The following is a 14111-nucleotide window of genomic DNA, read 5'->3' on the forward strand; positions in this document are numbered from 1 at the left end:
CGTTGGGCCCGATGCAGTACAAAGTTATTAGAAATAACAAATGTTTAAAAAAGCTTGACATTTCACATTTTATCCATACTTGCTACGACGTTGTTGACGATTCACTTCCATGAACCGTGAGAAATTAGTGTGATTCTGTTGCCGAAGGCGAACGGCTTGACCAAAAAAAAAAAAAAAAAAATGTTACTCTATCAAAAAGAACCAAAAGTCCCATTGGAACTGGATCCTGTAAGAAGCGCTGAACTATTTCTGGACACGTGCAGTCCCGACAATCTCGATATTTGTTGTATCAAATTTTCACTGTGTTTATAAAACATAACAAATCAAAACAATAAAAACAACACTAAAAGGTGATGAAGGGAATAAATGCTGAACAAAAATGAAGGCCAGAGAAATACACAAAAAGAAGTATTGAAATCAAATCAAATAAACTTGACCGCACATCACTTCAAGCATTGCAACAAATAAAAATGTATTTCTTGCTTTCGTGGCACCGGGGAGTTTTCGAACCACTTTGATGACACTTGTAAATATGTAAATTCACGTGGACTGAGAAAATTCATGAGCAACCTCAATTGAGCAATGTGTAAAAAGCTCCTCTGCGTCATAAATTCACTTATCTAATCTGTTGCATCATGCAAGATTACATAAAAAAGATGTGGCGTAAATATTTTAACTATGTTCACCTTTAGCACAAAGCGCTTTCCACAATCATTTATCTGATGTGAGCGGGAAACTTATCGATTTTTAATCATCTCAAAAGACATTTTTAGGTGTCACTGCATATCTTGATTAAAAACTATTACACAAATACTATAGTTATATAAAAAAAATTACAATCCGAAAAGATACTCTAATTCATAATTCATAAATTTTGAGCATTTCTTACATTCTATATATATTATGTAATTATACATCATTTCAATTACATTCTATGATATAATTATTTTGCACAAAAAATGAGTGTCACTGAAGGGAATTACTGTGTAGTTTGAATGAATATAGCGATTGTTATTGTAAGCCAGTGACACAGTATGAACGCCAACACTCAGTTTAAATAGAGGAGAGATACATTTTTTTGGAAACTATTAAAATGACATGTACGGAACATAAATGAAGATGTACTAAAAGAAATGAAACGTTAAAGCCAAGTGAAGTGCAAAAAGTCCTTTGCGCCTTCATCATCACGCCAAGATGTTTTATTCATTTGAATATGTTCGATTGTTTTCATGTTGAGAAGGCGTTTCATTGGATCCGTATTTCATTCAGTGACTCCGGTCCAGTTGTAATAAAGCGACGGAGGCCACCGACCTGGTCCCGGTGACCCGCTTGTAGTCGCCCTCGGAGTAGACGGCCAGGATGGAGACGCCGGAGCCGATGTTGACCAGCAGCATCGGGAACGGGTTGTCCAGCGTGCACTGCTGCTTGACGCAGCTCTGCGTGTCCGACGGGTCGTGGAAGTAGTAGCACTCGGGGTGGCCGTTGAAGCCCACCCGGTCCACGAACAGCAGCCCGCGGATCAGGCAGTCCAGCTCGTCCAGCTTCAGCAGCTCCAGGTTGGCCATCTGGACGGACGACGGCCACGGCGTTAGGACTCCGGAAACGGGAAACGCAAAACCCCCCCCCCCCCCAAAAAACGACGTCGTTTTGCGCAGCCGCGCCTTCGTCCATCCGGATGGTCACTGAAAAACGCGTCAGCTGCTGTGAGGACAAGATGCGCTATGCTGCCCCCTGGTGCCCACAGCCCGTCGGGCGCCGCCGTGTGACGGCTGCAACAAATCATCCGTCCATCCATTTTCTTCACCGCTTATCCTCACAAGGGTCACGGGGAGTGCTGGAGCCAATTTAGAGTGTCCATTTAATGTTGCGTGCATCATTAATTGGACGCTCTGATTGCGATTGTGAGGGGAAATGGATGCTCGTCTCCATGTGCCCCGCGACTGGCTGGCAATCGGTTCAGGGTGTGCCCCGCCTCTTTCCCGTTGACAGCTGGGATGGGCCCCAGCGCTCCCCGCGACCCTTGTGAGGATGAGCGGCGAAGAAAACGGATGGATGGCTATAACGACGGCAAAAAAATTGAAAGCGTGAGCACTTGGAAGTGCAGGAGGCGGGGTACGCCCTAAACCGGTTGCCAGCCAATCGCAGGGGACAGAGAAACCACCAACCATTTGCACTCGCAGCCACACCTACGGGCAATTTAGTCTCCTCTTTTGGGATGTGCGAGGTGTGATTGTGAGTGCGGCCGTTTTGTCCCCATGTGCCCTGCGATTGCCTGGTGACCAGTTCAGGGTGGGCCCCGCCTCCCGCCCGTTGACAGCTAGGATGGGCTCCGCGAACCTTGTGAGGATAAGCGGCAAAGAAAACGAACGGATGGATAGACTTTGATAAATATGTATCCAACTAAATGAAAAAGCACATTTTAACCAAGTGAATTCGTTGCAAAAGGTTAAGAGAATCAAATTTACGCGTAGCATATAGTGCAGGATCAACAAATATAAATATACTGTATTCAAATGTTAACAGCCACACATATGTAGAGTTTATATACAGTGGGCCTCCAAATTATTGGACATGATCGTAGCATGTCGGCAGCATGGCGGATTCGACATTTCAAGCAATTTCGAAAGAAGGGAAGAGAGCCCCTGTCCGTCCGTTTCAAGCGAACGTTTTGTCCTCACGATCACAAAAAGAAAGCAGAAATGCTCCCATGCAACATCATCCGAACGGGCGAGGGAGACAAACACACTCACGGTCCGGAAGTCGTCCTCGAACTTGTACGCGCCGCCGCCGGTGGCGCAGAGCGTGGTGTGCAGGCTGGAGAAGTTCTTGTCGCGGCCCATCTGGATGAAGCGCGGCATGGCCTGCGTGGGGAAGCGGATGAAGTGCAGGTTGCCCGTCCGGCCGCACATGCTCAGGTTGCGCAGCTCCAGGTGGACGTCGCGCACGCCCGTCTTGCCTGGCGGCGGACAAAGAGAGACGGGACGCTCGCGGCGTTTCAGCTCCCGACGTGGTCCCGCTCGACCCTCGCCCGCCCGCCAATATTTCTCGCTTGCGACATCCAGTATTCGCAGCGAAACGCAGTAACTGGAGTAAAAACTCTGCTATACCGGTGTAGATTTTTAATAAATCGTTATTAATAGGGTACGCTGACAGCGTGCAGTCAGACTTTCCAGACGCACACCTTCGTCGTAGTCGTACTACGTCGTGGCGCAAAATGAAGAGGAACCCGCACTCGAGGAAACTTGCAGTACACGCACGCCGGTGACGATGTTTGTCGTATCCTGCAGTCGCCCATCTTTGGCGTTTCACATGACGTGTTGACAATAAGACGGCGGACTATTGTTTGAACGTTGTGGTAGTTTATTTCTTTTGTTTTCTCTGCATGTGTTGCTGTTCCAAGGTTTCACGCCAACTTCTGTTCGCTGTTTCACACCGGAAGCTTACGATGGGACTTGTGAGAATGAAGCAGAAGGTTTGGTTGCACGTTTCACGTTTGATTTACGCCCTTTTAAAAGTAAACCTCAACTGGCAATGACAAAAAAAAAACAGCTCGAAGCAAGCACACATGACATCTTCTTTGTGTCATTGCGAGAATTCTCCAATCGTCTCACATTTCTTAGTAGGTGTAAGTGCGATGGAATATTCCAAATAAGGCATTTTCAGACGTTGTAGTCTCTTTGAAGGACTTTCAATGTATTCTAAGCACGTGGGCAAAGTAAAACTATAATCTGGTCACTGTACATTGGGGATGTTCATCTATTCCGGGTTATGAACGCAGGTTGACTATATAAACATTCGGAGGGGAAGCCGTCTCATATTTGTATTATTATTCCCAAGTGACCGCAGATTTTGGTCGTCGCACTCGGAACCAACGAGGGTTGACTGTTTCACGACATGTACAGGTGGTGGTGGTGGTGGTGGTGGTGGGGGGGGGGGTCGGTTTGTGTTTTACCGTAGGCCACGTTTGAGGTCAGGTATCTGCGGATGGACTTGAGGTTCTCCACCTCCTCCTGCTCTTCCTCCGCCGTGATGTCCACTGGCTCAAAATAGACCAGCTTGACCAGGGTGCCGCCGATGTCCATCCCGAACCACGGGAACGCTAACGGGCGACAAAGGGGGATGACGGCTCATTTCGTTTCAGCGCAACGAGATTCCGGTATAAGGGGGCGGGTGAAAACAGCGCAACCTGCTCGTCGGTGGGCCGGAACGTAGCGGTGCCGCGCCGGTCGCCATGGAAACAGGCAACCTCCCTCCCTGCGTCCGTCCCGCACATCGCCATCAATCATGCCCCCCCCCCGCCCCCCCCTTTTCCTTTTCACACTTCTCTGTTGCTTCCGATCCCATTTTGCTCTCCGGCCTCCATCTCATCATCTTCTTCGTGCTTTTTGGTTCTTTTGCGCTCTTTGAACTTCATTTTGTTCAGAGTCGCATCATAATGGTGAAATAAGAGATTGCAACCTTTCATCAATCAATCGATCAGGGTTGGACCAAACAAACCTCAATGCTAAGAATTCATCTTTATGATGCACACTCATGCAAAAAAGATGTGAAATTATACAAAAAACGAACAAACTACTACATCAATTGAGTTGTAAATGTTCCAAAAAAAAAAAAAAAAAATCACAATTTTACAAGAATTCAAATGTATTCATTTTGAGAAAGTCAAGCTGAACTTTTAAGAAAATAAAGTCATGATCTGAAGTGAAGATTTGGAGAATAATATGCTGAGGAATGACGTAATATTCTGAGTTCGTCTGAGCATAAGAAGAGGACCCCCCCCATATAAAAATAAGACTCTGTCCCTTAGAGAGTCATCATGATTTTTTCTTCTTTGAGAATGTTAGGAATTTATATTGAAATGACTGAACGACTTCCTGTAAAGAACTTTTCAATATCCTTAAGACTTTTTGTACTAAGATGACATCTTTTTATGTATCCTGAATTTTTTGCTTGATTTATTTTTCCAATACTATTATGACTGCATTTTCGAAAATCCTCATATTTTTGAATGTGAGAACTATCTTTTCGTAACATTCTGACTTTATCCTCAAATGATTTGTTGTTTTTTTTCTCTGAGAGATATCATCTCTTTTTCACATTTCACGGCTCTTTCCTTAAAATTGGGATTTGATTCTCAAAACACATTTTTTCTTCCTAACATTGTGACTTTCTCCTTGAAAAAAATTACAATTTCATGTCGCAAAAAGGAGACTTTGATCACAAATGACATTTCTCTCATGAAATTAGGACTTCATGTTCCACAGGATTCTAATATTTTCCCTCATGAAATTGTGACTATGTTTTCATGTTCTCTTTGGACTCAAAAATGAAAGTGTCATTTTATAATTCAGTAATAGTGCAAGCAGAAAGTGGCGACTGTGTAAGAATAAAGTCGTACTATCATGAGGGAACCCCCCACCCCCCCATTTTTAAGCAACTGAGGTCTTAATTGTACGAGTTCATCGTTCGAGATTGAGGTGTGGAAGAGCGCCTTCGCTTAGCCTGACAAATATTATAAAATAAGAATTCCTTCTATTTTTAGAAGCCAGACGAGTGGTGTCGTTCAGGTGCGCCGAGCCCGGCGACGCCACACGTACAACAAACAGCAAGCAGCCAGCTGCTGCGGAATGCTTGACTTTTTTTTGTGTGTGTGTGTGTCCATCGTCGTTGTGATGACATTTTGACCACGAAGCAAAGCTTGCGCGTCTACGAGCGAAAGCAGACGGCCACAATTTGTGACCCACATCCTGATTGAGTGCAGATTTAAAAAAAAAAAGGGGGGGGGGGGGGGAGAAGGGGCATGCAGAAGCTCAAGACCCATATGAACCAAAAACTGGTAACCTTCGGAGGACAGCCATGCTAACTTTTGTCTAAATGTAGTTTTTGTGTAACTTCGCAACCGAGCAAAGAGGTAGAATGTTCAAGAGGTCCCGGAACCTTTGCGCTACGGTTTCCAGCTGTGCTTTGAGACATTTAGTTCCAGGAATTTTAGCTGGCATGAATTTTCCCAGGAACTTTTGGTGGACCATCGCAGTCAAAGTCAGTGGGGTAGTACTTTTGGCAAGTCCGCCAAAGGGTCTCCACCTCTGATTGGAGCACTCTAGCTCCAGGATGCAAACGTTTCCGGGACTTTAGTTGACGTGTCGATAGAAAGGCTCTGGTTAAGAACTGCGGGAACTAATGCGTAACTTTCGTCCTGTGGTTATTTCGTCTTTGTCAAAGGAAATTGTCGCAAGAATTCGGACGCCGAAGAGAAGCAGAAACTTTTGGCGCTCGGGACGTTGATGTCAATGTTTGCCACCGGAACCTTTGGGCTCCGGGAACTGCAGATTTCCTGGGAGGGGGGGGCGGAAGTACTTTCCACGTGATCACCTGACTGCCTGGCCGTGGCAGTCAGGTGATGTTCTTCTTCTTCTTTTTACGCCGCGGCCCGCTCCACCTGCCAGTCGTGACGCAGCCAACGGACAAAACGGTGTCTCGTTTCGAAACCCGGTCCGGGTCACCTCTACCCTCGTTCTGCTTCCCTTTCCCCCACTGACCTGATCTCAGGTCTGTACACATGAGCTCCCCCTCCCGCAAAAAAAAAAACACACAACAACAAACAGAGGAGTGTTTGGACCTAACACGAGATAACACGCCCAAATCGCAGACGTGTCGTGCTACATGTCTCAAATCTAAACAATAAAGAAGAAGCATACAGAAAAGAAAACAACACAGGAGAGGTCACGGTCAAAAGCTGAAATTAATTGCCCATATCGAAAATTTCAAGCATCAATAAACCACTAACAATGATTTTGAAATGCGTGGGAAGAAGCTCACGGCAATTCAAATGCTTACTAACGTAATGGAGTCTACTTTTCAGAGAAAAGCACTTTTTTTTTTTTTTTTCCAAAAGAAAAACTAAAAACAATTTCAAAAGCAAATCTCTCAATCGAGTCAAGGAAGAAAATGGGCGGCGGAAGGCGTTTATGTAGCTTCAAGGACGACGGCTGTGCGCGTATTACATATAATAGCTGACTCATCTATCGCATCCACGCTTACTGATCAACTTGATAGAACTCAGCTCTTCTGTTTACTTTCCAATTAACGAGCTAACCTTTAATCTCATCCTTGCAAGAGTCTCGTGTGTCTGCGATAAGACAACAAAGAGCCTCCAACTCAAGTGACTCAGGAGGTTTCGTACGGGATCCAGCGTCTTTATGAATCCATTTCAACTTTTTATTGACCCGTCTTCCTCCCAAAGCAACCGAAATGATCCTTCGGCTCCCCGAGTGTCCCACCGGAAACCAGACAAAACTCAAAGTTGTCTTGCAGAATATGGAAGCAGATTAGTGCCACCAGGATTTGAATATGAAATGTAACGTCATCGCATTTTTAATAGTTGTATTTCAGTGGAACTTTTCAAGGTTAACAATTCAACCGGCTACAATTCGCTGTCTGAAATTCGCCATCTGTGCCACCAGGTGAGGTTACTTCAGGTCAGAACTGACCAGCCAGCCAATCGCAGTTCTGCTTTCTTAGTGTGTGACGTCACGTGACTAAGAAAGCCTAACTGCGATTGGCTCTCTGTTCGGTTCTGACCTCAAGTAACCCTGCCTGGTGGCACAGACGGTGAATTTTAAAGTTCAAATTCAAATCCAATTTCACTTTCCATTTCAAATTCAAATCCTGGTGGCACGAATCTACTTCCACAGCAGAAGCTTCACGTTACAGTGAATCTGATGGAATTGTTGCACAACAAGTCGGGCTTCTTCCGAGTGCAATTCCCCGGAGTTGATGTCACGGATTTCTTTTCGGCGAGGACGCGCACGAGTCCGTGTGACTCATAAAACCGTCATCGAACAATAGAGTTGATGTCGAGCATTGACTCAAGTTCTTCACCACTCACACCATTGTAAGATTCTGTAAGGTGGTTTCAACTTTTTATCGATTGTTTGCTTGCCGTTGGTTGGCCAAATTCAAGTGAAACGCTTGCAAATATTTCGATTTCGATTACGATTTAGCGCATCGTGGAAGTGGTTTCGGTCAAGAGTGCCCAAAATAAAGAACCGTCCAATAATTGGCACCACCACAAACCCACCAGACTGAAATTACGTCACGTGTTCCGACTGGAATTAGAAAGCCGAGGTAGCAATATTTCGGCCATTTCCTGAACAAAAAGTGCCAATAACCTCACCTTCAAAGTGTACGTTTAATCCTGTACACCACTTTCGTGACTGACAAGGTCACATTATTTACTTATTAATGCAAATTCTAAACCCACGCTCGATGCTGATGAAGTCTAGGCTAGTGTTTCTTTACATAGGACCACTGCCCCCGCAGGCCTGGCATGCAAATTACAGCATTTTTAGTCTGACACACAACGTTTCCCCCCATTGACAGTACAAAGTTCATTTTAATGCACCCTAAGGCCAATACTGTCAGACAAAAGGAAGTTTTTTGTTTTTTGTTTTTTTTTGTGCTGAAACGTGGAGCAGGAAACAAACGTGGGGTTAAAAATCACACGCCCGAGGGGGCAAACATTCCTGGCGAAAAGCTCTCGGTGGCATTCGGCTTCATCGGGACGGCTGACTGGCCTCCGTCCAAAGATAACGCAGCCGGAAAAAAGGCGGCGGCGGGACCCCAATTACTTCGACGGGTCCGCTTCTTTGATGCTCACACCTTCCTCGTTTATGCGCACTCATCGCTGAATCTTGTCAACGAAAAAAAAAAACGCAGAATTTGGCACCGACATGTCTGCCCTGTGTAGTTTGGAAAGTTTCCAGTCTTCTTTTTTAAATCAGTGATGGCACATTGAACATTCAGTCCACAGCTTTTTTTTTTTTTTTTTTTTTTTTATTTTTTTTATTTATGCAAGCTTTTCCAAATAATCTTGCAAGAATTTTTTCATTTTTTTTAAAATGACATAGCTCTTTTTGGGGGTGGGGGGGCATAGTTGGTTACTTAAGGTTAAATCAATATAAACGCCACAACCCACAGCAAATATGCAACTATAGAGCGGTGTGATTTCTCCTAGCCAATCAGAAATGGTTAGGTTATCAAGATGAGGTAAGAAAGGGAAAATCATATTTTGCCCGTATATCATGATTGGACACATTTTGAAAAAAGTGAAAAAGTACATTTTAAACAGCAGTCATTTTCTGTATTTTTTTTTTTTAATAATTCAATAAGGCCCATTCCATCCATCCATCCATCCATCCATCCATTTTCTTAGCCACTTATCCTCACAAGGGTCGCGGGAGTGCCGCAGCCTATCCCAGCAGTCAATGAGCAGGAGGCGGGGCACACCCTGAACCGGTCGCCGTCCAATCGCATTAAGTCCCGTTACTATTTCACAAATTCTTCCACTTCTTGAAAGATAAAACATTATCGGACGAGTGCGACGAGAAGCTCGACTGGAACTCCAAAATAGCGCACCGTCAAAGATGTCAGCGTGTCGGCTGACGCCATGCCCGATAAACTTGAATCATTACTTGAGAGCAGACAAAACAAGACGGGTGTGCGACAAAAACAAAAAAAGTTCAATCCTGTTTTTGAGTCTCATCCAAAGATGCAAGTAGTTTTTCAAGGCAAATGTCATGTTTTAAGGAATGACAATGATTTGCTTAGTAACAATATAATACAAGTAGCTCATTTGTTTGAACGGTCAGAATGGCACCACCTCTGACCTCAGTATAAAGCAGGAAAAACACTGCTCAAATATCTCGTAACTTTCCGAGCAAACAAACTAATAATCGAGACGCCGTTTATGTATTTTAACGACAAGATAACGTCAAGGCTCCTTGAGAGTGGAACCGTGCCCAAAAACGATGTCCAGTCCATTCCAAATTTGGAACGTTGACAGTCTCCACTTTTCACCAAACCCCGAAACGTGCAGCAAATCTCTGCAAGCCGCGCAACAAAAGCAGGTTTTGTTACAACAATCTCGCCTCTGTTCAGCTCAAGGAGGTGTGAAGAAGCAACATGTCAGGGGGGGAATTGAACCCGGTAAAGTCCTTCTTTTTTTTTTTTTTTGCTTCAAATTTGGATTAAATATCAATGACGGGGGAAATACTAAGAGCAGAGATATTACAACTGTGGCTAAGTACAAGGTAATAAACTCACCAGGTTTCTTTTGACTTCTGAATTTCATCGTAAGCTGACGAACGAAAAGCTGTGACAGAAAATGCGGCAGAAATGCAAAATTTCACGGAGTTTAGCTCGCTTTCAATATTCTTGACATAAAAAAAAAACCAGCAACTTTTCAACTGGCCGATTTTTCACTCACGTTGAAAAAAGCCCGGAAGGCTGGGTAAATAAGTGGGCGTGGTCTAGCCCCACTCGCACGCCGGCCTGGAGACAAGAGTCAAGCGCCGATTGGACGCGCCAAGCCAAGCCCACTTATCAGGAGCTTCGCCACCGCCGGCCGTCGACCAATCAGAACGCGGCTAACGCAGCGGAGGGCTATAAATCCCGAGAAGGCGACGCCGACTGACTGCAAACTAGCAAGAAAAGCGTGCCGGGCGGAAGAAGCCAAAAAAACGAAAATGACAAAATGATTGACAGTGGCGTGTTACAAAACATTCCCAAATTATGTGGCACACTTACGGGGTCTGTGTCGTCTCACGGACTCGGTCCTCCTGCGGAGCCGGCTCTTCTTGGCAGGCGAGCCGTTGCACGCCGCATCCTCGCCTCGGTTCACGGGGCGACTGTTCTCGTACTGGCCGCCGGGCGAGCTGGTCGAGGCGATGCCGCCGCAGCCGTTCAGGAGGCCTTTGCAGCTCCACTGGCTCGGGCCGCTGTTGAGGCGGAAGGGTCCCGACGCCCCCTTCTTGTCCACCAGTGACTTTGCTTTGTCCATCTCCGCCGCTGGCGCTGCGATTTTCGCAGCCGCGAAGCGAACCGCGACAGACGGGGATGAAGTGGGGCTAGTTTCGCTGTAGCATCTACGGGTGCCGGGAAGCTAACCGCGAAAGCTAAATTAGCCTAGCTTCCCCGGAACATCTACGGGTGCCAAACGAACCAAGCAAGCTACATTAGCATAGCCTGCACACGTTAGCCGCAAAATGACAACCTTGCCGCGGCTTGACGCATAAACGGGACCGAACTGACGTTCTGAACACGGGTTAAATTATTTTAATGAGAAATCAAAAAGCGCGAGAGGCGCTAACCGTCGCTGTCGCTTCGAGGTCACTCGCGGTCATTTCCCCACATTTGCGGCTCCGCGTCGTCTTCGACGTCACAGTGCGAGGCCCCGAAAAACCCGTTCACCTCCTTGGACCGGTTTTTTTCGTCCCCTGTTGAAATGACAAACGAGTCCACTGCGCGTCCTAGGGTACGGCTCACAAGCGGGGATGTTATTGGCCCAGGCTGGCACGCAAAGGGGGGTGTGCAGCTGCGGTCTCGGCTTTATGTATTTATAAAGAGCCGCTGTCATTCCTCGTGCAGCGTGCAGTCCACCCCGACTCCCCCTTTGCATACCCGACTGATGTGATTGCGCACGAAACAAAGCCGCCTGTCACGGTTACTACGCTGTGTTCAAAATACTGCAAAAATTGTACAGCTTTGTTTTAGATAATAATATAAGCCATATGCAGTTGAGAACTGTCAGAAATAAGTACTTGGTTGTCATGAAATAAAAAGAGTAAATATGTCCAAATATAATTTCAAAAACATTGACAAATAATTTGACCTATAAACTCTGCAGTAAAATGCAAGTCGAACCACGCCCACTTAAAGAAAAAAATTACGCTGATATTACCAAGTTAATGGTCACCAAGCAAGGAAATTGACCTCCATATACAATGGAAGAGTACAAAAGACCAGACAATGAAATATTAATTGTGCAATAAGTATGGATATAGTCTCTCATACTTATTTTGGTATACGTATTTGGATATGTACTTGCATCTTCTTAACTCATATTATGGAGTGCAAAAAAAGCTGATTGGTTTATTGGTTCGAATGACAAGAGTGAATATGAAAAAAAAAGATCAAATTAATTGGTTGAATATCATAACATTGGATATAGATGAAAACTAACACAAGTGCGACCTCTGGTGGGAAATGATGCACAATAACCATTTGGAGTTAATGCACTTGGAATTATTATCACACTGCAATACACGCTTGTGCTCATTTGTTGACCAAACTTGGCAGAATTTACAACATGTAAACAGTGATCAGGCCAACCATGTATTTTAATATGCTTAAAATGAAAATATGAGGCATTCTGAATAGCATATCATTACATGAAAAAAAATAAAGAAAATAACCAGATGGCTCATGCCCACGTTCCCCAAAAATAGCAATATTTAAAAAAAAAAAAAATCTGCCAGGGAGTGTCAACTTACAAGCACAACTGTATAATGAAAAAAAAAACACATTACCCCATAATGTGTAGGTCAAACAATTCATTGAGAATCCCATTAAAATAAAAATATGCAAAGCTCATATTCATAATTGTGCCTTGATTGTTTTTGCTACCAGGGCAGTTGAGTGCCATCCCAGCTGTAGGCGTTGCCCGTCTTTTCCCCATCCAGCGCTTCCACGACGGCCATCAGGCACTCCACGGAGCGTTCGGCGCTGAATAATTTCCCTTCGGGTACGTTCCGGTGGTACGGTCGCGACAGGTCCGTGTCCAGCGTTCCCGGATGCAAGGACACGCATAAAACCTGGGGGGGGACACGAGCCTCGTTACCTCAATGACGTCAACGCCAAGTAAAAGCACATTTACAGTACCTTGGGTCGACCGCGTCCCAGCTCGATGGAAAGATTTTTGGTGGCCATGTTGAGAGCCGCTTTTGACATTCTGTAGCTGTACCAGCCGCCGAGACCTTTCACGCAAATAGAGTAAAGTATAGATAATACACGCAAATGGCAAACATAATCATGCAGATAAAGTGGACCCATCTGAATGGGTCAGAAAATTAGGTACTGGCTCGCCTCCCGGGCTGTGGCCGCCATCAAACACTTTGAGCTGTTATGTCACGCAGTTGTTATTATTTTGCCTAACGTTTATATGACAGTTACAATGGTTTGCAAACTCTACCGTTGTCGCCAATAGAGCCCACTTTGGCGGTGATGTTGACGATGACGCCGCTGTGCCGTTTGGCCCGGTCCGCCGGCTGCCGACCGAAGCCGCCGCCGCCCTTCTGCAGAAGGGCGGCGAAATACTTGGCCATGAGCAGCGGGCCAACGGTGTTGGTTGTCAACGTGGCGATGAGGCCCTCGTGGAAGAAAAACAAATGACAAATATTTGGGATGACAACGATGTATTCATGCAAGGCGGGAAAAATGCCACAAATAGGAAATCATTTAAGAAAGCGTTTTTGCCCAAGTCAGAGATACTTTCTTAAGGAGAAAGAAAAGCGGGAGACATTTATTGGGATGTCATTAAAAAAAATGCATTTTTGTCAATGGGCTTTGATCAATGATTGAAAAACTTTCTTCAGGGCAAAAGGTTAAAAAAAACAAAACAAAGTTGTGGTCTTAAAATATTCAAGCAGAACAGTTTTGAGGAGGAAAAAAAGCCTTCTCTGATTGCAAAGTGACAGGCAGGATGCAACCGAAGCAGCAACAACAACAACAACAACAACAACAACAACGTCCATGCCGGCGGACTTTGCGGCGCAATGACCCCTACCTGTGCAGAAACATCCCTCAGGCTGGTCTCTCCTTTCCCAGACGGGTGAAGCAAAGCCGACGAGTTGACCATCAAATCAAGCCGCCCGAAACTCTTCTTCACCCCCTCGGCCGCCTCCCGGACGTCCTCTTCGCGGTTGACGTCCAGCCGCAGCACCGTCAGCCGATCCGGGTGTTGTGCGGCCAGCCCCTGCAGCGCCACCGACCCGTCCGGATTCCGACACGTTGCTATGACGCTCGCCGGAGGTTTGTTTTGTAAAATGTACTTGCAAAACTGCAAACCCAGACCCCGGCTGGCACCTTGAACGAGAGCCACGGGAGCCGCCATGACACGTGAATGACGTCATGATAACGGATCAGACGTGTTCTAAATTCCACAAGTTCTAACTGGAATTGAAGGCAACGTGATCTCTAATGTCCTGAACATACTCAACTGTGTCGACTTACTCAAAATAATCTTTTACCTGTCTACATTATTTTTATGAAAT

General features: G+C 45.5%; 2 protein-coding genes across 4 annotated transcripts in view; both read right to left on the reverse strand.

Annotated features, from left to right (window-relative positions):
* Positions 1–11500, reverse strand: part of LOC133509419 (pantothenate kinase 1-like) — a 31590-nt gene extending 20090 nt beyond the window's left edge. Inside the window, exons 1-5 of one of the 3 annotated variants that reach the window (XM_061836377.1) lie at positions 10268–10273; positions 10105–10153; positions 3953–4099; positions 2751–2956; positions 1312–1565 (exon numbers count right to left, since the gene is read on the reverse strand). In XM_061836377.1, coding sequence (XP_061692361.1) covers positions 1312–1565; positions 2751–2956; positions 3953–4099; positions 10105–10132 — 635 coding nt within the window. In that variant the 5' untranslated portion in view covers positions 10133–10153; positions 10268–10273. Of the gene's footprint in view, positions 1–1311; positions 1566–2750; positions 2957–3952; positions 4100–10104; positions 10316–10587 lie in introns of those variants that run through there. The other 2 variants (XM_061836375.1, XM_061836376.1) reach the window with 2 other exon arrangements.
* Positions 11501–11917: 417 nt separating this feature from the next.
* Positions 11918–14087, reverse strand: zgc:65997 (uncharacterized protein LOC794398 homolog). The gene is made up of 4 exons (XM_061836378.1): positions 13625–14087; positions 13031–13208; positions 12721–12815; positions 11918–12653 (listed from the first exon to the last, which is right to left on the reverse strand). Exons 1-4 carry the CDS (start codon positions 13949–13951, stop codon positions 12462–12464), a joined length of 792 nt encoding a protein of 263 aa, XP_061692362.1. The 5' UTR covers positions 13952–14087; the 3' UTR covers positions 11918–12461.
* Between the last annotated feature and the right edge of the window lie 24 nt (positions 14088–14111).

Source organism: Syngnathoides biaculeatus, chromosome 12 (assembly GCF_019802595.1).
Source record: "Syngnathoides biaculeatus isolate LvHL_M chromosome 12, ASM1980259v1, whole genome shotgun sequence".
NCBI lineage: Eukaryota > Metazoa > Chordata > Actinopteri > Syngnathiformes > Syngnathidae > Syngnathoides > Syngnathoides biaculeatus.